The 26,654-nt window shown below is 47.4% G+C and overlaps 2 protein-coding genes across 8 annotated transcripts in view; both read right to left on the reverse strand.

The window, feature by feature from the left end:
- Window positions 1-8,259, reverse strand: part of LOC117004143 (fer-1-like protein 4) — a 40,063-nt gene extending 31,804 nt beyond the window's left edge. Inside the window, exons 1-8 of the mRNA XM_033074652.1 lie at window positions 8,181-8,259; window positions 8,025-8,080; window positions 6,941-7,029; window positions 4,279-4,378; window positions 1,521-1,612; window positions 883-924; window positions 612-776; window positions 268-328 (exon numbers count right to left, since the gene is read on the reverse strand). Coding sequence (XP_032930543.1) covers window positions 268-328; window positions 612-776; window positions 883-924; window positions 1,521-1,612; window positions 4,279-4,378; window positions 6,941-7,029; window positions 8,025-8,080; window positions 8,181-8,259 — 684 coding nt within the window. The remainder of the gene's footprint in view (window positions 1-267; window positions 329-611; window positions 777-882; window positions 925-1,520; window positions 1,613-4,278; window positions 4,379-6,940; window positions 7,030-8,024; window positions 8,081-8,180) is intronic.
- Window positions 8,260-13,651: 5,392 nt separating this feature from the next.
- The window catches only part of CPNE1 (copine 1), a 47,633-nt gene continuing 34,630 nt past the window's right edge, over window positions 13,652-26,654 (reverse strand). For 6 of the 7 annotated variants that reach the window (XM_033074677.1, XM_033074676.1, XM_033074680.1 and 3 more), the window contains 8 exons: window positions 25,702-25,788; window positions 25,556-25,615; window positions 24,984-25,117; window positions 24,348-24,402; window positions 24,217-24,268; window positions 18,407-18,540; window positions 15,529-15,765; window positions 13,652-14,799 (listed from right to left, as the gene is read on the reverse strand). In XM_033074677.1, the coding sequence (XP_032930568.1) occupies window positions 14,656-14,799; window positions 15,529-15,765; window positions 18,407-18,540; window positions 24,217-24,268; window positions 24,348-24,402; window positions 24,984-25,117; window positions 25,556-25,615; window positions 25,702-25,788 (903 nt within the window). In that variant the 3' untranslated portion in view covers window positions 13,652-14,655. The remainder of the gene's footprint in view (window positions 14,800-15,528; window positions 15,766-18,406; window positions 18,541-24,216; window positions 24,269-24,347; window positions 24,403-24,983; window positions 25,118-25,555; window positions 25,616-25,701; window positions 25,789-26,654) is intronic. The other variant, XM_033074682.1, reaches the window with a different exon arrangement.

Here is a 26,654-nt window from a genome sequence, read left to right on the forward strand (position 1 = left end):
CGGCACATGTAGCTGATTCCCTTCTCCTGTTTATCCATAGCTAACAACATGGGCTTACTGATACTGAGGCCAGCCCTCACGGATGCAGTCCATTCGGGGAATCTTACATCTTGCCTGGGGAAGTCACGCAAAGTATGATGGTCTTCGTGTTAGAGATCACGACAGAGTACAGGGCAATTGGAGAAGCCCAGGCCTGCAGCAAGGCAGTAAGGGACTGGCTGCAGGGTCAGAGACAGCTACAGGGACATGCACCCAATGTTGCAGTACCTGGAAACTCTGCGGTGTTGGGATGGCAAAGAGGTCCCTTGCAGAGCAGAGTCTGGAGCGGCTGCACAGAAGAAAAAGGCCAGGTGAGCAGGTGTCCTTGTCAACATAGACCTGAATAAGTGCCCACCAAGGGAAGCAACAGAAAACCTGGCAAATAATGGCCCATCACCCTGGGAATGTGCAAATCCCCAACACATGCTGTCTAGAGATGTCCATCTAGAGATGGAAATTTTCTAGCATTCTGGTGAAGCAAACTGCCATGAGCTGCAGTACTTCCCCAGGATTTGGTACTTTTTACTCCAGGACCCAAGCAAAAGCTAGAAAGAAGAGCATGCCATGGATACCTCTTCACAGGGCTGAAGATGATGCCCGAAGCCTCAATCTCAGATGTATCATAGAAATCTTCCTCTTCTTCCTCTTCTTCATCAGTCTCCAGACCTTTTGCCAGCTTCCTGCCTAGTACAGCAGCTTTCTTGTCCAGTTCCTTCCCTCTCGGGCCCTCGGCAGTCCTGCAAGCCCCACCCCATGCCATGAGCCATATATCAGTCCTGACATGTGGTCTGCACACTGTCCTCCACTCAGGAGGGTGAAGCAAGATATTCAAGGGCTACTTACTCCAGCTGATGAAATCCAGGATTGTGGATGATTAACTCTGAACTGTAAAAATAAAAGATGTTTTTCTACAAAGACCAGTGTGCCACAGCTGTTCCCTGATGCATTTAAGTAACAGTGCCCCAGCCACTCTCCTGCTTATTTCTTGGCAGGGACACCAGCAATTTTCTCCTAAGTTTATCCACTGCCCACCCTATGTGTCTGCTCTTTCCCCTCTAGTTCTACAAGCGATACTCTGCAGGCCTGGCTGCTGCCTGTCGTCCTGTCTGCCTGGAAACCCACAACTCCCCTGGCTTTGGGTACCAGCAGCATGTAGGCTGCATGGAGTTGCTGGAGGCCAAAGCAATGTCCTCTGCAACTTTGCAACCACAAACCAGAAAGGCTGTAGAAATGCTCTCAAGGCTCTCCCAGGGAGTCCCAGCACTCCAAACACCTACAGCAGATCATTGCAGTCAAAGGTTCGTTGTGATTACAAGGTATTTTTATCCAAGAACCCTGCTCCCTTATTACTGTTGTAGGGTTGAGATGCACCAGCCTGGCCAGAAGTGGAAAGTAAATTGGGATTGCATCCCAAAGGTTGCCACTGACAAAGGCAGCTGTACAAACTGTCTGGACATTTGCTTTTCCTAGGATTTCCATACCTGTCTTTCATAAGATAAATAAAATCCTCTTCAACCCAGCTCCCCGCTGAGCCATTTGGAGGCTGGTAGCGCAAATCCAACTCAATGTAGATCTACAAGCAGAAAGTGAAATGGTCTGAGAGCTTGGCAGTCACAAAACAATGGAAGAAATGTCACAAAAAAGAGAAAGGAGGCATGGAAGAAAAAAAGAAATGAGAAGCTGGTGGAAACAAGCAGAAGAAAGGTGGTCACATCCCCACAAGAAGCATATTTATGCTAGGCTCTGTTGTCCACCTCCATCAACAAGCTAGACATAACAAAACACCTCCTCCACAGCTTCTCAAACTCCATGTTTCATTGAATAAAAGCTGGCTCAAGTTTACAAATCTGCAATAAAGGGGCCCGAGAGCCACCTCGAGGCATTTTTGACATGGGAACTGGAGAGAGTCTGGCACAAAAACATGCAGGATTTGGAGCAGTCTCTCTTGAGGAAGCACAAGACAGCTGGCAGAGCATCCCACAGCAGGACAGCTTGGATTAAAATGCTGGAGAAGCCATCAGCACACTGAGAACCTTCCTCACAACAGACAAGGAAGGACAGCCAGAGCAGTACAGAGCACGCTGGGTATCAGCACAGCCAGCACAGGTCTGAACACCCTTGGTCTGCAGATGGGCAGCCTGATCTCAAACCAACACAAACCCAGCAGATGCCAAAAACACTAGTATGGAGGACATCACTCCTTAGCAGGTTGAAGGGGATGTACTCTGGGTTTAGAGCTCAATCCCAGGAAAACACACATTTCTGGGAAAAGAAATGCAGCCCAAGAAAGCAGCAGTATGGTGATCAGGAAAGGCAGCAGCAAAGGCTGGAGGGTGAAGAAGCCTGAGACGAAGTTGGATAACAAGCCAAGGCTCTAAAAGCACTCAAGTCCCAGAGGAAAACAGGACTTGGACTAGCGGAAAGTCTAATGGCTTTATTCCCACTTTGCTAAAGGAGCAAGAAGCAGTCTCTCTTGGTGTCATGTCTCTTCCAAGTTGAGCTGAGAGGGTCCTGGGCTGCCCTTGGATGGACAGTCTTGCCTGCCCCATTTCTGTCCCCTGCAGCTGTTGTGCAAGCCAGGGTTGCACAATCAGCAAAACTGAACGTGGTTGGGTTTTGGTTGGAGCAGCTCCTAAGTATGTATTGCTCTTAGCACAACGGAAGAGGCACCCAGGGGCAAAGAAGGTGGGCCACAGGGTAGCTCTGACCTTACACAGTGGATTCCCTTCAAACCATCACCGAGGAGAGAGGAGAGGAGAGGAGAGGAGAGGAGAGGAGAGGAGAGGAGAGGAGAGGAGAGGAGAGGAGAGGAGAGGAGAGGAGAGGAGAGGAGAGGAGAGGAGAGGAGAGGAGAGGAGAGGAGAGGAGAGGAGAGGAGAGGAGAGGAGAGGAGAGGAGAGGAGAGGAGAGGAGAGGAGAGGAGAGGAGAGGAGAGGAGAGGAGAGGAGAGGAGAGGAGAGGAGAGGAGAGGAGAGGAGAGGAGAGGAGAGGAGAGGAGAGGAGAGGAGAGGAGAGGAGAGGAGAGGAGAGGAGAGGAGAGGAGAGGAGAGGAGAGGAGAGGAGAGGAGAGGAGAGGAGAGGAGAGGAGAGGAGAGGAGAGGAGAGGAGAGGAGAGGAGAGGAGAGGAGAGGAGAGGAGAGGAGAGGAGAGGAGAGGAGAGGAGAGGAGAGGAGAGGAGAGGAGAGGAGAGGAGAGGAGAGGAGAGGAGAGGAGAGGAGAGGAGAGGAGAGGAGAGGAGAGGAGAGGAGAGGAGAGGAGAGGAGAGGAGAGGAGAGGAGAGGAGAGGAGAGGAGAGGAGAGGAGAGGAGAGGAGAGGAGAGGAGAGGAGAGGAGAGGAGAGGAGAGGAGAGGAGAGGAGAGGAGAGGAGAGGAGAGGAGAGGAGAGGAGAGGAGAGGGGAGGAGAGGGGAGGGGAGGGGAGAGGGGAGGGGAGGGGAGGGGAGGGGAGGGGAGGGAGGGGAGGAGAGGGGAGGAGAGGGGAGGGGAGGGGAGGGGAGGGGAGGGGAGGGGAGGGGAGGGGAGGGGAGGGGAGGGGAGGGGAGGGGAGGGGAGGGGAGGGGAGGGGAGGGGAGGGGAGAGGAGGGGAGGGGAGAGGAGAGGAGAGGAGAGGAGAGGAGAGGAGAGGAGAGGAGAGGAGAGGAGAGGAGAGGAGAGGAGAGGAGAGGAGAGGAGAGGAGAGGAGAGGAGAGGAGAGGAGAGGAGAGGAGAGGAGAGGAGAGGAGAGGAGAGGAGAGGAGAGGAGAGGAGAGGAGAGGAGAGGAGAGGAGTCAGGTGTCAGGTGTCAGGTGTCAGGTGTCAGGTGTCAGGGACATTCACACTGTCCCAGACATTCATTAAGCCATCCAGTTAGGGCTAGTGTTTAACCTGAAAGCTTACTGGGGGTCCCAAGGAACCCTACCACCTTCCACCTCACTCCATCACTGCAGAAGCCCATATACAAGCACTTCATAGGGCATGAAGCAGATGAGATGCTACTTCGTACATCCATTGCCCAGACTTGAGGAGGTTTTACGAAGCCTCCCTCTGCTCATTCAGGCATTTGCAGATTCTCCTAGTAACCTCTTGGTGGATGTGAAGTGTCTGCATCCCTGTGCAGAGAAGGCACAAATGCCACAGTGCTTCCAGTTCAAACAGCACTTTGGATTCCCCCTCACCCCCAGTCCACGTGGGGAGTACCACATGGGGTTTCCCACAAAGCCTTACTGACTGCTGATAGCCAGGCTGTCTATGGAGGACTTACACCAGTGACTCTGTTGTTCTTGTCCACAAGGGATTCCCGCAGGATTAGCCTTCCTGATGTCATCAGATGCTGAAGGCTGAGGACAAGTGTACCGAGCAGCCTGGTGAAAGGAATGAGGGATTTGTCTTTAGAGACAAAAGGTGGATTTGCTGGTAGATAAAACTATCACTGAGAGATAAAAGAAACAATAGGAAGGATTCCACTGATTGATGAATGGAATGAGAGATTTGTCTTTACAAACAAACTCTGGGTCTGCTGGTAAATAAAGTCAGGTACAGACAGATGAAAGAAACAAATGGAAGAACCCTACATTCCATAGAAATTCCACTGATTGACCCAAGGAAAAGGGGTGGGTATACAATAGAAGGGAGTCTTAGGTATTAGGCATTTTGGGAAGTCTGTACCTCTCAAGTACCTCTGCCAGTGGGGAAAGAGAGAGGGAAATGCGGCCGGGAAATTGAGATAAAAAGGGAGGCTGCATCCACTAACAATTTGAGATACCCTGTGGAAAATGGCCATGGCCTCTCCCTTTATTTGAATAAAGTTACAGGACTCATCTCTCCCCTTTTTGGAAATAAACCTCTGGTGTTTGTGGATTAATTTTCCTAACACTAAAATAAAAACAGAGACTGCAACAACACTGTACAGCATCAGTGCCTACAACCTGGGGAATACTGGGACCTTCACACTCCTGCTCACAGCCCCTCCAAGCTGCACTGAAGTACTTTCCATAGGGAGTCTGGCAGCTGAATACCTGAACCTGACCCTGCAGCAGGCCCTGTCTTCACCCCAGTCATGGCCAGGCAGCTACTTGAAACTGAGCTGCCATTGATGGCTGAAGGCTTGCACAGATCCAGGCTCATGGAGGGCAAAGGAGACCTCCTGCTCAGCAGAGCTGGACTTCACAGGAGCTAGTCTGTGTTTGTGCACCCAGCAGAGCTGGGGTGACTCTTCCCAGATAAAACTGGGAAACAGAGGCTTTACACAAGAAAATACAGAAAGAGGACATAATACTATGAACACAAGAATGACTGCAGCAAGTCAGGCCAAAATTTACCTACTCCAAACTTGCTTCTCCCTGGAGAAGGGTCATCTGGCTCCCTGCAAGTGGCAGTAAGGCATGCAGGACAGCATTTGCCACTCCTAACTCTGGCTTGTGTGTCACTGTCTGCACCCATGCGTACATGGGCCTCCATCTCCTCGTGGCATCTCTCCTGGTAACCAAGCTAAGCCCTGCATGAAGCAGAGCTTCCCAATGCCAGCTGGGAGCCACCACTGGAAGAGTTCACTGCCTACCCAGGACTCAGACAAGAGGAATTGCTCCCCACACATCTCAATTTCAGCTGTGAGCTGTTAATCTCTTGTATTCCTTCTCACCTCCCTTTTCCCTGAGACACAGAGACTGTCATTTACTCATCCCCATCCTTTCCAGCTTTGCCAGCTTGATGCTACTGCCACAGAAAGGATGCACACATAGAAGTCCAGAGACTACAAACAGATACAGCAATGCAACAAATTTTTCCCTTCTATCCTTCCACACTCTCTTTCTATTTAATTTTGACCATCCCAGTGCACAGACCAACTGCTTTTGAACTGTACTGTCTGTCACCTGCCATTATGCTGCTCCCCAGCAGTGGAGGTGTGTGGATATAGTGTCAATCCACTAACTTCCCACTGGACTCCTTTGCTCCAGGCTGTCAGGTCCTACTGTTTTCTTCCTGATTGTGTTACCTCTTTGTCCTGTAGCAGTTTCTATTAACATCTCAGTCAGAGACTATTCCTCTGATCCAGCTCCCATAAAAAAAACATCCAGGAAACAGTGAAATAACATTCTGCCACACTTTCTGCTCTGCCTTCATCTGTGTCTCATATGTGTTGTGCTCATCTGTTTTCTCCATGCCCTCTGGCATCTTTGAAAAGGTTTGCATTATAAGCTGGAAGCAGACTTACAGGTTTGCATTAGTAGCTGGTGCATTTTCCTTCAGTTCTTAAAATTTACTTACCAGACCTGGCACCTTTCTCTGCATCTTCATACTTCACACATCCTCAAGGACATGCCTCTGCAGCCTATCTTGCTCCACTACTCAATCTGTCTTCTCTATTCTTGGGTTTCCCTACAGTGTTTTACAACTGTTGGAATAGCCGCTGAGTTCACAGTGTCTTGCCTGCACCACTAGAAGCATTTTAAATTCTTGCTGATGTTTTAAATTAAAATTGCTGTCTTATTAAAGGTTAAACTGTAATATCATGCATTCAGGGCTTTTCTACAGCAACAGATATGTTGAATTTGGGTGCAGCATGGTCACAGTCACCACAAGGATGTTCAGGGTGACAGCAGGCCCTCAGTCTGCAGCAAGACCTGTCTTTGTAGCTGTATTTAAGGACCTTGTTTAACCTTTGTCCCAGTTGAGGGTCTGATCGGGATCCTTAGGTAGTCCCTGTTGCTGCTGGCACAACTAAGTCATTCCCCTTATTTAGCTTAATATATACAGCATTTCTGTCCCACCTGAATAACCTCCATCCTTCCTCTATAACTGGCATTCTGTTCATCTTCCTTCCATCAAATTTTCAATAAACATTTTCTATTGCAAGTAGACATTGTAAACACCAGTATGTCTTCTCCCCCACCTCTACTGGTCACCCCAATAATCAAAGGACTCACCTGTTACTGAAAACCTTGCTGCAGTTGTAAACCTTAACGGACAGCATTTCGCCCATGACAAGATTCCCATAGTGAGGCCAACGAAAGAGCTGCAAACAAATGGAGCAGGAAGGGATGACAACTCATTCTCAGCCAGAATTTCTCATGTCTCATGGATGGTTGGTTCACCTGTGAGGTGACCAAGTCCATGGACATGATGAAAAGCAGTTATGATGGGAAGTTACTTTCCTGCTGGCCAGGTACAGAACCCCTCCAGCAGCACAGAGCCACAGATCAGCTGCTAAAGAAGTCAGAGCAGCACCACTCTGGAAAAAGAAGGATGCTTGTGCCTGCTGGGTCCCTGAGCTAGCAGGTTGTGGAGTTAGACAGAACATGGGAATGTACACAGGTGCTTGAGGAGATCACCTGGGCAGGGAGTCATCTGGCTCATAGAAAAGCTGCACTTCAACTCACCACACACCCAAAACAGTGGCTGTGCCTCCTGCTTCCCCACCACCTTCACTGCCTTTTCCCAGGCAGCACATTGGCACTGGGACCTGAGCAAGGGACAAGTGGGAACCACCCACTGGCACACCACAGGTGGGCTGTCACAAGCTTGAGTGGGAATGGCACTGGAGAGGCAGACATGCTTCCCAGGCCACCCCCATCCCTGCCCCTGCACACACACACACATACAGACACACATGTACCCAAACACACAAGTCCCACTCCTGTCCCACAAGGCATCGACTGCAGTGACAATCTGGATTTCTGAGGGCAGGGGGAGCTTTGCCTTCAGCTTTCATGTGCCCAGGCTTCCAGGCAGTGTCACTCAGTTGAATTTCAGTTCCTGCAGCTTGTACGTGTAGATCACATACACCATGTGAGGGACACATCTGTCCCTCTGAGCAGAGCAAAAGAAGGAGACAGCAGAGAAATTTCCAGAAAACAGTCTAGTGGAAGGTGTCCCTGCCCATGGTGTTGGGGTTGGGACTAGACGATCTTTAAGGTCCCTTCGAACACAAACCAATCTATGGTTTTATGATCAAGACACTGACCTTCCAGGCCCTGTCCCACATGTTCTACATGATCCCAGTTTCCTCACCTCCTTGAAGGCAGCCTCTGGTCCACAGCAGACCTTCCTCGTCTTCTGGGTGAAGCCTTGAGAAGCAGAGAGGAGGCACAAGGTGCTAGCAGGGGAAGGCAGCCCTAAACCCCTCAAACCCCCAAACCCTCACCCTCCCAGTCACCCGGAGCCCACCTCGGAAGGTGAGCTGGACCTGCCGCTCGCCATGGCCTGGCAGCTGGGAGAGGCGCCGGACAGCGACGCTGAGCGCCATGGAGCCAGTGCGGGCCCTGCTGCCCCTCGCTCAGCCCTGCGCCGCCCAGAGTGACTCAACCCCGACTCGCCCAGCCGGTCCGGCCAGACAATCCACACCCCAGTGCCCATGGGCCAGGCAGCCCCTGCTGAGGGACACAAGGAGGAGGGTGAAGCCCTGGTTGTACAGCCTCCCTCTCTCAACCCAGGGGCTCCAAGCTGAGCCCTTGGTCAGCTGAGGGACTCTGTGGAGCCCTGCAGGAAACAGCAGAAGTGAACCCATCCCATGGCCACGCTTCAGCTGGTGCTTGGAGGGACACAGGCTGCTACATACAGAACTGAGACACTGGCTGCAAACACAGAGCCTGGCTCTGCTTTCAGGCCCAGCCCTGCACCTTCCGCAGCACATCACAGGTCCTGTGGTTAAAACCCGCCAAAACAAACAGAGGGAGGGTGAGAAAGGGCAGCTCAGATTGTGAGGGTTGGGCTCTTCTGACATGAGGAAACAGCACATGCTCAGCAGCCTCCTGAGCAGGGGTCTAAGGGCTGCTCGGTGGAGGTGGGATGTCGGAGCACTTTGGGACAGCAGCTGCACCCCAGTGCCAGATCTCTGCAGGACAGAGACAAGCATCAAAATCCACAGGCAGTGGGACAGGAACTTCAGCTGCTCTACAGGATGCTGGCAACCTCACAAGGAGGGGGAGGAGGGAGACCTGGGGCACATGGTGCCAGAGGCCACCTGCACGCCCTGCTGCAGTCCCCAAGCCTCATCCAGCTCATCCTATCTACACTAGAGTCGACAGAGATGCCAGAGCACAAATTCAGCCACATTAATGCAATCGAATGAGCTGAACAGATTTTGGAGAGTATTTCTTTCTCCTGGGGGTCTGGTTCTCTCTCTCAGCACCCAGCACCAAACACTTGTGATAGGAAAGATGTGTAGCATGTCTTTAGAAAGAATTTGATGGGTGAAGGTATGGATGTTAGCATCTTTGAAATGTGTCTTAATGTCTCTCCTAACTTTGGGCAGTAGGTTTATTGCAGACCCCAGGCAGTTTGGCTCCTGAAACAGACAAATGGGTCTGCACAAACCTGAACTTCTGAACTTTGGGGTAAAATGCCAGGTTCAAGGGGGAGTTGTGGTAGGTGGTTTGGGAAGGCTGTACCTTCCTAGTACCTCAGCAATGGGGAAAGGAAGAGGGCTGTGTGAAGCCGGGAGTTTGGGATAAAATGAGGCTGCGGCCTACGAAAACTCAAGAGAGAAAACCCCGTGGTCTTTCTCACAAGTCCCCATGGGTGGACTCTCTTCCTTTATTTGAATAAAGTTTCAGGACTCTTGTCTCCTCTGTGGACAATGGTTTTTCATAGCATGATATTCTTTACACCTGCATCCACACATGCTGTACAGATTGCCTTCCAGCAGGCCGGGGTGGCTTATTCAGCTCCACAAACACCAAGGAGTGAATCATACCTAAGTAATGCCAGGCACTTCAAAGCAAGCCTTGTGGATATTCCCTTTATTCCCCTTTTGCACAAGCACTTCCTGGAGCACCTGAAAGGCAGTGCTGTGGGTGGTGGAAGCATGGTGTGGTGGGAGGATGCAGCTTCACCACTGTCCTAGCTACAGGAATATTCTACCTCCCTCTACATCATTTCTGATGAACTGTTGATGGATCATTGGCAGGAGCCTAGCCACCCAGTGCACATCTGACTCCTCAGGCTATGAGTACGGGTGTTAAATAAGATAAGGAGAGGTAAGCTCTTTGTCACGGGGCAGTTTCTTTTTCTTCATACCAATGACTCAGCTGTGATAACTCCCTCTGAGGAAGCACCAGCACAGTCACACCCAGCCCGAGGGGTCATCTCTGCTAATGGGTCATAAAGGGCTCAATGGGACTACTGAACGGGCAGCTGTAATGGCTTAAACTATCAAGGACTCTCAAAATATCCCATGAATCAGTGTTACCTCATGAATTGTGAAACTCCCTGCCCTGAGGAAGGTACTGAGCATTCCCCCCTGAACCTGAAAGGAGTGAGAGGGATGTGTCCTTACAAACTGTGGGCCTGTTTGTAGATAAGGCCAGATACTGATGGGCAAAAAAACAATGGAAAGAACCACAAACTCCAGAGGAATTCCACCAATTGACACTGTTGCTCACCTAAGGTTGTGCTAAATTCTTGGACTTAAAGAGAAACAGAACAGAGATACAAAGGAAAGAGGAGTAGGGGCGTAGGGGTTGTGTGGTGTGCACATTAGAACGGGTTCTGTATTAGGTTGATTTGGGAAGTCTGTACTTCTCAAGTACCTCAGTCAATGGGGAAAGAGAGAGGGAAATGTGGCTAGGAAATTAGGATAAAAATGAGGCTGCATCCTCCATCATTTTGAGAGACCTTATGGAAAATGCCCCATGGCCTCCCCTTCATTCATGAATAAAGCATTCTCTATTTCCTTTTTGGACTCCTCTATTTCCTTTTTGGATATAAACCTCTGGCTTTGTGGATTAATTTTCCTAACAAACCTGGGTATATAACATCTTTGGGCCTGGGGACTTCTGGCACCACCACTTGATGGATTTGAAGGACTAGAACTTTGACAGGGCTGGTACCATGACCCTGATCAATGCTGCCACGTTGTATTCAGTCTTTGTGGGTTAAAACCAGCTCTCTCCAGCATTGTATTTATTGTAATCTCTTTAATACATTGTAACTCTGACCTGTAATCTCTCTTAAGGTTGTTGAGTTCATTTCTCACAACAGTTGTGAGAAACGACCACTCACTTTAAATTTTTAAAAGTTTATTAAACCTCAAAAAACACAGCAAAGGACTGAATAAGTAAAAAAGAGCAGCGCTGGGACTGCAGCTGACTGCCAGAGGCTCATCCACAAAATGGCCACACTGCCTCTTATACCCCTGGTGTTGTATCAGGTAACCCTAGCCCCTCTCAAAAATCTGCCAATCAACTCTTCTTTGCAGTCCATTGATGGAGACCTTCTTGGAGCTTGATTGGAGGTGAGGTGTTGTCACACCTCCCCATTCCCAACTGCCCCATGCAAGGGGTACTTGTGCACTCCCTCCCTCCACATGTCCCTGACAACCAAGGCTGTTTGATGGCAACAATACAGTGGGGAAAGGGGACTGTGGGGAGAACAGAGGGTGTCCAAGCAACAAACTACAATAACATAACCATACATCAACAAAAGTTCTAACATACACCCAATATTCATCTCTTAATTGCAAGAGCCAATCATCACATTACCCATTTATAACACCAGTTTACTTCCAAACCAGCAAAACCATGCAACAACAAAACACAGCAGACTTGACAGCATTTGGTACCACTTTTGTGAACCCAAGTAAGTGAGCCCATCAGTTCAGAACAGACAGAAAGCTCAGTGTGCTGACACATCCCGTCATGGTTAGAGTGGAGCAAGGAGTGCAAGTTAGGCAGTTTAATGAGACAGCCAGACCACCAAAGTACACTGCTGCTGAGTGGATCCAGCACCTGCTGAAAGCTGGTCAGAAGACAGCACCTCTCTAGGGAGCTTCTGTCGCTTCCTCAAGCACCTGGAGCAGTCTCATCACTGCACCCACCTGAAGACAGTACCTCATTTTTAGCAAAACAGTGCCCTGTGTATTTTACACCTCAAGGAGGGCCACTAACCCAACCAGTTATCCAGGCAAAAAAGGCATAATCTCCCACCACCTGCTAGGTAGTGTGGCATAGCCTAGCATGAAATGTCACCAATATTTATTGCCACATGTGCAGGAAGCAAAAGAAACCCTCCCCACTGAGCTCCCACATGCAACAGCTTTTGATTTTTTCAAAGCCCTAAGGCTGAAATACCTTTGGGGATCACAAGTATAAACGTGCTTGTTTAATCTTGGCAAGGGTAAAGATTTCTGGGGTGTTCCCTGTGCTCACTGGGAAGATAAATTAAGCCAGTGATTGGGAGACACAGAGAGTGTACACAACACATTGTCCTGATGAAAATAACCTGACCTCTCCTCTAACTCAACATCCATGCATTTATTCTGCATTCCAGCTACACCCAGGGCAGCACGTGGCAGGAAAGAGACCTGCCAGCCTTCCACCAGAGTGCCCAGCAGCTGTCTGCATTTCCTCCAAAACCAGGAGCCCTGAGGAAAGACCGAAAACAGGCAATTCTGCAATACTGCCAGGTCAGTAGCTTCCAAATTTAGCTTCCTATAGCTTTTTACATGGGCACACACCCATGCAACTCTTGTTCCTAGGTGACAACTACAGGACTCATGTCCCCTGCTCCCATTTCAGTCACTTACCTGTGAGTAAAGAGCATCTCCTTCAAATTCTGGCCTGCTCCCATAGGGGGAAGAACTTCCTCAGACCTGCCTCCACAACTTCTTGGCCTCTTCCTCCCCAAAACAGGAAAGGTCTCTTCTACCATAAATGAGTCTTATACCTGGAGATACCTCAGCTCTCTGCAGAACAGTGACTCCACTCCTTACAGGGCAGCCACAGAGCACTCACTCCCTTTTGCATGGGAGCTGGCAGAGGTTAAAAAGGAGAGGCAAAATGGGCTTCAAACAACCTTAGGTTTCTTGTATGCATAACAGAGAAGGAGAACCCTGTCTACAGGCAGTAGCCAGCTGAAAACACATGTGAAGGATGTCCTCAACCACAAGAGCAGTTTCACAGAGACAACTTGGCAGTTTTCCTCCCTCTCTTCCACACCTCTAACACATTTTAGTTTAGGTAGCCACTCAAGAAGAGAGGTTGTTTGGTTTCCTTCAAGACTAAGTCTTGAGGTGCAAGACTTAGTGCAAGAAGTGCATGAAAATGGGGTGCTGCAGGCTAAGTGTCAAGAAAAGACAGTCCAGCTTTCTCTAGAGGAAGCTGGCTGCTGTTTATGTAACCTGAGAGAACACATCATGGTCAAAATAGATTTGAATGAAAAACAAGCATAGATTCATCTTGGCTCAGGAGTGGTCCTGACCCCACATCCCTTCAAGCACAAGCTACACGATGGTAGTTTGGTGGCAGAGTCCACCCAGAACAATGTCAAATTGAGGATATGAATTTAATCCCAAGTTCTGCCTTCACTCAGGCTTGTAACTTAACTAGTTTCAGGGCCTGGATCACAGATGCAGTCTGCCAAGGTATTCTCACAATTTTCTGGTTTATCGGGTAGAACACACAAATTCTTTTGCAACTTCACTGTAAAGGAACATCTCATCTTGCTGCAGGAAAGGGCTGTGGGATTCAGCAATCTTAGTGATTAAAAGGGAACAAAATTAAGAATGATGGACAACTGGCTCTGCTTTTTTTTTGGATCTCACTGAACCTAGGCTCACTCAGATACTGAAACACCACCATCCACATTGCTGGAAAACAAGGGGAAAGTCCAGGAAGGAAATAAGAGTCCAGACATGTTACTTAAGTCAAAGCAGAGTATTTATTTATGTAACTGAAAGTGATGACACTTGTAGTGCAATGGCAAACTGAAGTTTCTTCATTTTACTTGGAAATTAACCATCTTCCTCAAAACATTTGTGCTTTGCTATCATGGGCCTGTTCTACAGTCAGCAGATCATGTAATGCACACTTCACACTACTGAGAATAAAGAAGCACCTCCTTGGAGTTCCCCAGGTAAGTTACTTCTTCATTTTGTAACTTGTGTGATACGAAGAATTCACTCAAAGCATCTTCATTTCAGTGTTTCCAATCGTGGGATTTTTAAAGTCATATTAATGTGACTCATTAATCTCACTGCAATCCCATTAATTAATGATTAATCCTCATTTAACCCCCATAAATAAGCAAAGTGCAGTGTTCTTGAACTATAACAATGGCTTCAAGCATTTCATCACAGAAAGAAATTTTGTTAATACAAAAATGTGGTTACAAAAAAACCATAGAAAGGTATGGTCACTGAAACATAAAAAAAATACACTGGCGCTTTATGAAGGCACAACAGGAACTACCTCAGGCATCCAACAAACAGTCTTTGGTCACATCCAGAAAAGAAGGGTCCCCATTTCAAAGGCAGCTTGATAGAAGACACCTATCAAGGAGCACATGGTAAATGTCATTACAGCAAACACGGGTGCAGCGCTTCTCTCACCAGGCTCAGCACTAGAGCAACCCTCATAGGCAGCAGCAGATGGGCTGTGTCAAGCAACTATGCGTGGTGTGATGTGTCACAATATGTCACTTTTGCAAGGTAGAAAACCAACAAGGTCAATCTTTCTGTGACAAAAACTTTCAGCACTTGAAGGTTTTTCTGTATTTACATTTCTTCCGACAGAAATGGGAAAGACCAAAGACTCAGCGCAAGCAGGTGTAATAAGTGGTGTGTACTGATGCAAACTCAAGGCACTGAGCACCCACAGTGTGCAAGGGAGAGTGTGGCTGCAGGCAGCTCTCCTTCACCCCAGTGCTACAGGTAGCCAGGACTAGCCTGAATCTGTGTTGCCTTGATTTCTGGCAGTTTCAGGGGGGGCCACCCCTGCCATTTATAGAATGACACCAGCTGCTTGGGCACTTCAGCCAGAACCATCTGGGAAAGCGCTTCCCGGGGAGCCTGAAAAGAGAATGGCAAGAATAAATCAGAAATTTCACAAAGAACAGATTTGGTAGCCTCATGAAACATTCTTTTAGACAATTCCAAACACCTGCCCTGCTCATTCTGTTTTAAGAATTGCTTGCTACACCTTTGGGAGCATTTCCAGTCAGTCTCAGTGAGCACTGCTGATGAAAAACATCTGTTCTCACCTTAACTTTAGACTCACATAGCCTTTATATGGCCCTAGTCTGCGTGAAAAACTGCCCCAGCCACTAGCAATGTCTCTTATTTTGGGTTCTCACTTCAATCACTCAATCCGATTGACCATGCATGCGTGAACACCAATGCCAACAGTGGAAGTCAGGGAGATGGTGTGTGACTGGACTGCTTTCCACAGCAGTCAGGGAAGACTGATCTCAACTTCAATCACTCATGGGCCTGAACATCAGAGACTGATGATATGATCTCAGTTCTTTGCCTAAATGTTCATATCCCAGGACAGAGAACACACTCTTTAACCCTACAGCAGCCAAGAGATTGTATGCAAAATCAATTATACAAGGAGGGCTATCAAGAATAGCAAGACACAATTTGGAACACAGATGCCAACATCTCAACTCTCACTGGGAACAAGCAGCACAGGCATGCCCTCTGAGCACGCAGCTTGCTGCCTTGTCAAGACCATGGTCATTCTTTGGATGTATACATCCTGACACCGGGACTCTTCTGAATTTAAAAACAACATACATTTTTGAACTGTCTGAAAGGCACAAACTGGACAATGTCGCGTGCAGCTGGCTCTCCTGTCACAGATTTCAGAACACCGCCGTCTCCATCAAGGAACTCCATTGCTTTAAAATCGGCTTCACCAACACCAACAATGATAATGGACATGGGCAGCTTAGAGGCATTGACAATCGCTTGCCTAGTTTGGTCTAGATCAGTGATCTCTCCATCTGTGACGATCAGCAAGATAAAGTATTGCTGAAAAACATGAGAAAGCATCCAGTTAGGTATTTCAACACCAGGGCTCACTGAACTGAAGGCAGATAGAGCACTCCCTTATGCTAAGAAAGAAATCAGATGTTGCTGTGCCCGAGACAAAACCAGAACGTTAAAGAAACTTATATTCATTCACATTTTTCCCTATGCCTAATGATTTTCATTGTGCACTTCCAATATTCTCTGTACTAAAAAAGAGAAAGGAATAAGTTCAATTTATAAAGAACAGTTACATCAATTGGCAAAGTACTAGGGACAAAAAGTACTACTAAATTCTAACACAACTGCATACAAAATTGCCTGCTGGGTGCTGTTTTACTGACTGGCGTTCAGATAAGGCTAGAGATATTTAATATGCCTGCAGTATAACTCAAAAAAACTTGTGCTCAGGATTAGTTTTTCTTTTAGTCATTGCCTCTGGAATTTTTCCCATTGACTTGCTAAAAAAGCACTGATGACTAAGTACTTGAGAGAGGGAGATGGGGAACCCCTCTGGTTTTTATGAGTTTCTCTCAGAGGGAGGGAGGGAGACACCAGATTAGAAGCAGGTAAAAGGAGGGTGGGGGCAGCTATTCTCTCGCTCACTCTTGGCTTCAGAGGAGGAGGAAGGTCGCTGCTACCGCCACCATCCCAACGCCAGGAGCTGTCCCTTCTTCTGCTGTTGGACCCAGCTCCCCAGGCCTGCTAGGGCATCCTCCCACTCTCAGTTTGCTGTTCCCCACCGTCCTGCTGGAGCGCCGGGCCCGACCCTGCCCCAGGGCTGGTGAGCAAAGCCTCTCCTCCATCCCTTCCCGTCCTGTGGGAGCGCCGGGCCCGACCCTGCCCCAGGGTCGGTGAGCAAAGCCTCTCCTCCATCCCTTCTCGTCCTGCGGGAGCGCCGGGCCCGACCCTGCCCCAGGGTCGGTGAGCAAAGCCTCTCCTCCATCCCTTCCCGTCCGGGCCCAGCCGCCATCACCGCGCGCTCCCCGAGCCCGCGCCACAGCGCCCCCTGCAGCCGCTGGGGAGCATCGCACCCGCCCCGCCCGCCGGGAGCCGCCAGCGCCCCCTGCCGGCCGTGCCGGGAACTGCACCAAGGGGAAAGGGCCCGCGGCTGAGAGCTGGGACCGGGCTCCTGCTCTGGGTGCTGTCCGTGCCATTGCTGCTGCTGTTTGCTTTGCCTTCTTGTACATACTAGTAAAGAACTGCTATTCCTGTCCCCATACCTCTGCCTGAGAGCCCCTTAATTTCAAAATTGTACTAATTCAGAGGGAGAGGATTTACTTTTTCCATTTCAAAGGATGGCCTTGCTTTCTCTAGCAGACACCTGTCTTTTTGAACTGAGACCCTCAGTTCTTTTGTTATCAATAATTTAAATTAGAAGCATTAGAAGCATTAGAAATCTTAAAACACAGCAGTGATAAATAACATGAGATGTTCTAGAGATAACATGAAGGGAAAAATACAGGAGCTTTTCCAGAAATGAGTACCTCAAACCAATTCTTAGCATGGTGAAGCGTTTAAAATTTCTATCATTTTCCAGAAGCTGAAGTTTAGCACCTGGTTCTGAAACGAGCAACTGCTGTTTTATAGAAGCTATTTATAGACTTAAAAGGAGGCAAACACAGCAAAAATAAGAGAAAACAGAATTTTCAATTCCAAAGCACAGTTAACACAAATTGCTGTACCCAATTGCTGACGGATTCTTTATTTAAACAATTAGGTTTAAATCTGAAAGAAAAACAAAACTAGAGGTATTTAACACATTACAAGAATTAGGAAGATTTCCCCAAAGTGCTGGGAAGGTTAAAAAATACCCACAGAAATGTAAGAAATGGATCTCCTTAGTCCAAGTGCCTCATAGCATAGGAAATGTATTCGATATATACAGAAACATAAGTAGCACCAAAAATACTGACACAGCTAGGTGATAAAACAAGTAGCACAGTATATGTCAAAATCCTTTCTGACTGGTCTGTCAAAATGAAATCAGCTAAAATCTATCAGGAATCCAAGCCCTTCGTCCTAAGGCAAAATCAATGAAGTTTAAAGAAATGAAGTAAAATTTTTAACAGCAACAATGGCCACAGCAGCATACAAACGAGCCCATCACAATAGAGAAGAAGCACAGATGCTCTGCAATTCAGCACACTGACTGAATCGTTCTCAGACTCCATGCCATTATGGTGGGTTGGATAACCAAGCCCTCTGGTAGTTTTTTAGAGGCTTTTTCTCAACATTCTTGAGAGCAAAATTGTTTGGCACAAAACTCTGGTCTATATGCCTGTGCTATAGGTAACAGAGTTTGGTAAGAAAGATTAGAGCAAGGCAACTGCTGCCTCAGTCCAACTGGTCTAACAGCCAACACAGCACTCCTGTACAATGTAACAGTAAGTACAGCGCCAGCAAACTGGAAGAGAAATAAATATCACTTGAGCAGTTAAACTGATGTATCTACCCACTATAGGTTTACTTCGGTGTGTACCAAGAGAGCATCGACATGCTCTCTGTAGGCTGACAACAGAAGACCAAACTTGGGATTCTAAGGAAGATAACATCAATTTACTATTCAATTCTATTCAGTCATAAACACGGAAAACAGAAACATCAACCCAAAGCAGATCCACAATAAAGCCCTTGCACTCACTGCAGCAGTTCCTTGTTGCAGTGAGTGTGCTGCAAACCTTGCCACATGGTTTATGATAGGAGAGAAGTTGGTTGGCCCGTAGAGTCGGATTTGAGGCAGAATCTGGCGGTAGGCATCCACTATTCCTTGGATCCCTGCAACACAAGGAAGGAAAGCTGTCACAAGAGACCACAATTCCTCCAGTTATTATTTTATAAGCATTACTAAGCAGCATAGCCAAAGACAACTCATAGAGCTGTGAACTGAGGGCAAATAAGCAGCAGCATAACGGGAAATACAGGAAGCACAGAGATGAAAACAGTGAACAGCTAGAAACTGTATTTGTGCATTTCTTCCCCATTCTACAATTCTTCACATGAGTCTTTGTGCCTTTAACATCACAAAGCTCAGGGTTCTAGTTTTTGAGCTGGCAGGGCTGATTGAGAAGGCTTTAAACTAGGTTTGAAGGGGAAAGCAGTAAGACCAGGCCTGGCAGACATGAGCCTAGGTCTGGCATGCCAGCATCAGGGGTGAAATCAAAAGCCCAGCTGAAATGCGTTCATATCCTGCTGACTTTTAAGTGTGTAAATATCACCAGTACACACTTGCACACTTATGGAGACAAACCAGGGACTCCTATGCTAACAGAAGCCAAAAGGGAAACAGTAGAAAATTATTTCCAAGGAATTATGAGTGTTCCTCCAGGAATGTGATACAGTCAACAGCCCAGTTGAGTGCTTTACACCAATGCACAGAGCACAAGCAACAATTAGGAGGATGTAGAAGCCATTGGTGCTGCTAGAAAGCTACAACTTTGTGCAGTTATTGAAATTTGGTGGGACACCCAGGGGAATCCTGTCACTAGAGTAGAGCTATTGATGTTTACAGGCTGTGAGGAAGGAACAGAAGAGTAAGGAGAGGTGGAGGGGCTGCCCTCTATGCCAAGAGGTGGATTGAGTGCGAACAGCTGTCTCTGAAGAACAGCCATGGGAGTGAAAATCACATAGAAAGACTGTGGGTAAAAATCAGTGACCAAGGCAACAAAGGGAACTTCATGGCTGGGATCTACTACAGGCTGCCCGATCAAGGGGAGCCTGTTGATGAAGCCTTTCTGCTCCAGCTACAGGAGTTCATAGGCTCTTGTCCTGCTGGGGGGCTTCCACTGTCCTGATATCTGCTGGGAAAGTAGCACGGTGAGCTGTAGGCAACCCAGGAGACTCCTGGAAATGCATGGAGGATAACTTCTTGACCCAGGTAATCAACAGCCCTGCCAGAGAGGATGCACTACGAGATCAGTTGGTCACCAACGCAAGGCAGATAATCAGGAATATCAAGATCAGAGGCAGCTGCACTGCAGGAATTGGCATGCACTGGTGGAATTGGCAGTCCTGTAGAATATGGGTCAGGTAAGAGTAAAGGTTAGGAAAGCAGACTTCCAGCTCTTCAGGGAGATAGTCAGTGGGATGCCCTAGAATACTGCCCTCTGGGACAAGGGAGAAGAGCAGAGTTTGGCAGACTTTTTAAGGAAGCCTTCCATAGAACACAACAGCTAGCAATCCCAGGGGCAAGAAATTGGGCAAGAAAGGCAAGAGAGCAGTATAGCTGAGTAGGGAACTGTTGGTCAAACTAAAGGGAAAGAAACAAATACATAGACAGTTAAAGCTAAAACAGGTCACCCAAGAGGAGTATAGAGAGAAAGTTTGGTTGTGCAGGAATGGCCAAGGTGGAGCTGGAACTGAACCTGGCAAGGTAGGCAGAGAGCAAAAGGAAGGGCTTCTACAGGCCTGTGAACCAGAAAAGAAAACTCAGAGGTGCTAGTCCCTGATTAACAATTCTGGAAAACCGGTAACAACAGATGAGGCGGCTGAGGTACGCAAGAGTTTTTTTGCCTCAAACTTGAATGGCAGACTCTCTTTCCACACCTCTTGAGTGGATGGACAGCAGGATGAGGACTGGAGGAGCAAAGTCCCTCCTACTGTAAGTAAAGATCAGGTGTATGATCACCTGAGGTATCTAAATGTACTTAAGTCTATGGGACCCACAGATGCATCCCAGAGCCCTGAGTGAATTGGCTGATGGAGCTGTCAAGCTACTCTCCATGCTATTGGAAAACCCATGGCAGTCAGGTGAAGTCCCGGGTGACTGGAAAAGGGGAAACACTGTCCCCATCTTTTAAAATGGTAGAAAGGACCATGGGAACTACCAGCCTGTCAGCCTCACCCCTGTGACTGGGAAGATCATGCAACAGACCCTCCTGGACATTCTGCTTAAGGACATAGAGGTGATTCAGCCAGCACAGTTTCACCAAGGGCAAGTCCTCCCTGACCAACCCAGTAGCCTTGTACGATGGTGTATCTCAGTAGACAAGGAAGAGGACACAGATGTCATTTATCTGGACTTCTGTAAAGCCTTTGACACAGATCCCCACAACATCCTTCTCTCTAAATTGGAGAGAGATGGAGTTGATGAGTGGACTATTAGATGGATAAGAAAGTGGTTGGACAGTCACATCCAGAGTGTTGTGCTCAACAGCTCAGAGTCCCAATGGACGCCAGTGACAAGTGGGGTCCCTCAGGGGTCCGTATTGGGGCCAGTGTAATTTAATATCTTCATTAGTACATGAGGAGAACAAGTGTACCCTCAGCAGGTTTGCAGATGACACACCTGAAGGACAGGGCCATCCAGACGGACCTGGAAACGCTAGAGAAGTGGCCCGTGGGAATCTCAGGAGGTTTAACGAGGCCAGAGGCTGGTGCTGCACCTGGGTTGAGTATCAGTCCTGGTATGGATCCAGGTCTCCTGATGAGAAGGATCTGGGGGTGCTGGTGCATGAGAGGCTGCACATGCCCGGCCATGTGTGCTGGCACCCAAAAACCAACCATGTCCTGGGCTGCATCAAAAGAAGAGTGAGCAGCAGGTCAAGGGAGGGGATTCTGCCCCTCCACTCCCCTCAGGTGAGGCCCTACCTGCAGTGCTGCATCCAGCTCTGGAATCCTCAGCACCAAACAGAAATGGACCTGATGGAGCCAGTCCAGAGGAGGCCACCAAATTGATCAGAGGTATGGAGCACCCCTCTTAGGAGGAAAGGCTGAAAGAATTTGGTTTGTTTAGCTTGGAAAAGAGGAGGCTTAGGGGAGACAAAATTGCAGCCTTCCAGTTCCTAAAGGGGGCTTACAAGAAAGACAGACAGGGACTTTTTACAAGAGCATGTAGTGACAGGACAAAGAGAAATTAATTCAAACTGAGAGTAGGTTTAGATTAGAGATTAGGAGGAAATTCCTTGCTGTGAGGACGGTGAGGCACTGGAACATTTGCCCAGAATAGTTGTGGCTGCCCCTTGCTTGGAAGTGTTAAAGGCCAGCTTGGATAGAACTCTGAGCAGCCCTGGTCTAGCAAAAGGTCTCCCTGCCCATGGCAGGGGTTTGAAACTAGATGATCTTTAATGTCCTTTCCAATTCAAACCATTCTATGATTCCATGAAGTTGCAGGAAAAATAACCTAGCAAAGATATGCTGAAGACTGTGTTTAATTTTTCCTTTCTACCTTGTCAAGTTACATTGTTTAATTGGTTATGTTCTAATTAGACAAGGTCAGAAGCTCTTGGGAATACTAACTTCTCATTTTCTTTGTGTAGAAGTTAAAAAACAATCCCTGATTGAAGAGTCAACCATTTCTGAAACAGAAATAGCAACCTCTAAGGGTTTTTTAATGCAAAAAGCTTTTCTCAAGTTAACTAAACAAAAAAAAATTAAGTCCTATTTTTAATGGTACATGCTCTTCTATAGAGTCATCTGACCTATTCCTGGTTTACATCAATGCAGCCTCATTTGCCACTGGTGCTTACATTGTCCACCAGGTTTTAGTATGGTACCACTCAAAACTGCTGCACAAGGACCCTAAAAGATCACAGATCCAGATCCCCGTGAGGCAGACAAGGCCGAACTGAGAAGAAATGCTTGGATTTTAGCATTGAATCTCTAATTCCACTTTTTGTTGGCCTAAGACCAGAGAGAAAAACTAAGTGAAAAATGCTTGTTCAAGAACAATTCTGTGTGACAGCATGTTGAGAGAGATCTCAGCTGTAAAAGGTCATGATCTAGTATTGAGAGCAGCCCTTAAACACACCCCAGCTGTGTGCTGGGGTGACCCTGGCTAGATATAAGATGCCTATCAAAGCCATTTATCACCCAACTCTTCAGCTGGACAGGAAAATACAATAAGGCTCATGGGTCAAGATAAGGACAGGGAGATTGCTCAGTACCCACTGTCATGCGCAAACCAGATTTGATGTGGGGAAATCAGTTGAATTATTGCCAATCAAATCAGAATAGAACAAAGAAAAGCAAAAAACTAAATCTTAAAAGCATCTTCCCCTCACACCCCCTCTTCTGAGGCTCAAGTTCATTCCCTAATTCTCTCTCTCCTTCCCCCTCAGTGGCACAGTGAACAGAGGCTGTGGGCAGTTCATGTGTCGTCTCTGCCACTCCTTCCTCACTCAGAGGTAGGTCTTCCCTCACTCCTCCCCTGCCCCAGCATAGGGATAACTCCCACAGGAAATAATCCTCAATAAACTTCTCCCAAGTGAGTCCTTCCCACAAGCTGCAGACTTTCAAGAACTGCCCATTTAGGTCCCTCCCGCTAGATGCACTCTTTCAGGAACGGGCTGCTCCAGGGTGCTGTATCCATGGGCTGATGGTGGGTATTTGCTCTCCCAGGGACTCCATGGGCTGCAAAGGCACAGCTGTCTCAACACAGGCTGCAAGGGAATCTCTGCTTGAGTGCTTGGAACACATCCTCCTCCTCCTTCTTTACCAGCCTTGGTGCCTCCAGTGTTGATCCTCTCACATATTCTCACTCCTTCCCTCTGATTGGTGCCACACTAGGGTTTTTTCCCCCTTTCTTAAATCTGTAATCCCACCATCACTGATGGGCTTGGCCTTTGCCTGCGATGAGTCTGTCTTGGAGCGGGCTGGCATCAGCTCCATTAGACACTGGGGAAGCCTCTGGCAGCATGTCAGGGAAATCACCCCTGTAGCCCCCACTACCAAAACTTTCCCATACAAACCCAATATAACCTGAAACTATTACAATATGGTTGTTGGTTAGAGGCAGAAACAACAAAGGACTCACCAAGGGTCATGAATAAACAGCACTGACTTTATTATGGCCACTCCTTTTATAGGAGGTTTGAATTTTCCAGGCTTGGATAGCTGATTGATTGGGATCTCTGACCAGTGATGTGAATAGGGTTGGCCGAGATCCCTGCTTGGGCTTGAACCCAACCTATCCCAGCCTTATCTGGAGACTTGTTTTATTTCTAGGCTGGTCATGTCTGGGTGTTTGATATGGCCAAATTTATCTGATAGGTACAGCCCAGCTGCAACTGTGACAAAAACCACTTCCACTGAAGAAGACAGCTATGAAAAAAAGCAAGCTTTTAAGACAAACTTTAAAAGAGAGTGGTCAAACATATCCACATACATACACATTGCTGCTGAATTAACCCTTTCTAACAGCTCAACAGATGATGGCTGTGGAATCTTAACAAGCACAGACACAGAGCTGAGCTGAATCCACTGCCACCTGTAACCCAGCAGAAGCAACCAAGCTGAAGCAACAAAAAATTTAGTACAGACTGACAATCAATTAAATCTAGACTCCTTCACTGAAGCTTATGGAGCTTGCACAGAAATCTGCATCAACATACATCTGCTTTTGTCAGCATCAAGGTGAGAGTAAAGCTCTATTTGACCCATGCCTTGGTGCTACATTTGATTTTCACTTCAAACATATCCCCCATTAATTAATTATTAATAAAGAGGTGTCCTCACCTTGGCAATAAGGGTTGCTGGGATTGAAGTTCAAAGCAAACTCATGAGATACCTTGGGAAATGAGACATTACAAATGGTTAGGGAATGCAGACATGGACAGAGCGAGGGCCCAGCATTGTGAAGGCCCTACCTGCCAGCTAGGAGGAACCTGAGCTCCAAACCCAAATGCAGGAAACAGCTTGTCCCTGGAAAGAAAGGGCAACAACAAAAAATGAGAAAGAACAATTCTATAATAACTCATTCTTCACTTTTATTCACCAAAAGTAGCTGGAGACCAAGGCAGAATTCTTGCCATAAGGAATTAGCATATCATCTAGCTGCCCATGGCCTGGCACCAGGTATCCAATGGTTCCAGGCTTGGGCTTGAGAGTTAGACAATTTCTTTCAGTGCAGCACCCCACAGGACTCTCAGGAAGTTTCAAAGCAGGAGAAAAGCCAGACCAAGCCTGGCTACAGGACAAAGCACACAAACATGTTCCCATTCCCATTGAACTAAATAAGACATTCATGTTTGTAATGCATCATCTGCAACAAGGTACCAGTGCCCAGCTGAAGCACCAAGGGACAAGCCAAGCAAATATGCCAAATTATGAAGGGATGCCATTGCCCTCCCTAGCACTGACAGAAGCAAGAGGAAACAGCAGCAGGCTCCTAAAGGGATCTCCCAAGGAAAGACAGCTCTTCAATCATTAAAAAAGTGCAGGGCTAGAACAAGCTGTGACACATTTTTGACATGGTGACTAGATCAGTCAAGATCATTACATACGTGTCATAATCCTGGACTACACTTCCCACACTCCAGATGGCAATCAGGTACTCATTTATCCCATCTGGGCTGATGTAGTGAAGAGAATCTGGTGACTTGGGATCTCCATTGGAGGCAGTGAAGTCTACACCCACCTGATCAGGCAACATGATGGCACTAAATCACTGATGCATTAGCACAAACGAGAAGAACTAACTATATCCAGAAACAAGGGGTTAGCTCAGGCCCACACAGTTCCTTTTCTCCCAGGCACACAGCAGCCCTCTACAGGGACATGCACACAAGCTGCACCCCTTTTCCCACCTGGGTATAGGTATTTCCAAGCCATAGCAATCCTTTCCACTGACAGACTGAACCAATTTCTGAAAAGAAGTTTGAGAAGCCCTAGCTCCATTAAAGTGCTACTTGATCACAAAAAAAGCAAAATACAGAATCCATAGTGTTTTGCACACTTCACCACTGCAAATTCACACTGCATTTGCAGTCACTCATGCTGCCAATAAAACTACTGAACACAACCTCATTGCTTTTGTCCTGTTAGCTACCAATACAAACAGTGGGGAACAACTCACCGTAAAGTTAATCTGGCAGCCTCCCATCACATAGTCCAGAAACGAATATTCTGTCTCAATCTAGAGGAACAGACATTGTTACACCTACTCATCTCACTACAATCAGAAAATAAAAATTAAAAAAAACCCAACACAAATCTTTCTACCTTGCAGGATTTTATCCTAATAATGCCAGAGTTTTTGTAGTTCTTTTTCTTTTGTTTTTTCTCAGGATGAATGCATTCATATTCCACCTACAGAAAGCAAGCACAGAAGCAAGTTCCAAAATACATGCCTTTACAGGAGGGCAAATTATTGAAACAGACAGTGTCACATATTCCGCAATTTCCGAGTTATCAAAGTACCCAACAGAATTAAGAAATTCCATCTTTAAAGATTTGCAACTACTTTGGCCACAGTCTGAGAAGATAAACCGGGTCCCTTTTGCCACCAGCACTGGGCAGAGGAGGCAAAAATCTCAGGGAGGGGAGGCCAGAAAAGCCTAGGCCACAGATTCCATGTGGCAGTGTTTCCTTGCTTGGATTCACTAGCATAGGTTCTGAATTCAAAAGGGCTAGAAAAAAGGCAAGAACCTTCCACCCACTTTTGGATTATGACCAATCAAGCTGGCTGGCAATTGGAGCAAGTCCTGGGCTACGTCCTGTGTTTAAATACATCTGCCTCAATTCAGGTGGGACATCTCCAAGACAATGAGATGTCAGGTTTTCACTGCAGATGACAAACCAAAACCAGCACCACCAGCCTGTGACTCAACTTACTCTAGACTGGATGACCAAGACAAGTGCCCCTTGGAAGGACTGCTGCCCTCTGTTAGCTGGCAAGGTGACCAGAGTGCTCAGGAGAGTGACCAGCTCCAGCACAAACATTATCTGAGACAAGTTGTGCCTCTGGACTCATTTGCTACAGCAGCAACAAGCACTTTTATTTTCACTTGACTCAGCAGAGGCCAAAGCAAACTGAACTGCTGGGAAAAGTAGCTCAGTGGACAATAGGGTCAACAGATAACAGGCTCAAGGATATTTTTAGAACTAGAAATGGTAACAGAACCCAAAGAAAAGAAATATAATTCCCACATCAGATTTTATTCTTTCCAAATGTT

Source organism: Catharus ustulatus, chromosome 17, assembly GCF_009819885.2.
Source record: "Catharus ustulatus isolate bCatUst1 chromosome 17, bCatUst1.pri.v2, whole genome shotgun sequence".
Taxonomy (NCBI): Eukaryota; Metazoa; Chordata; class Aves; order Passeriformes; family Turdidae; genus Catharus; species Catharus ustulatus.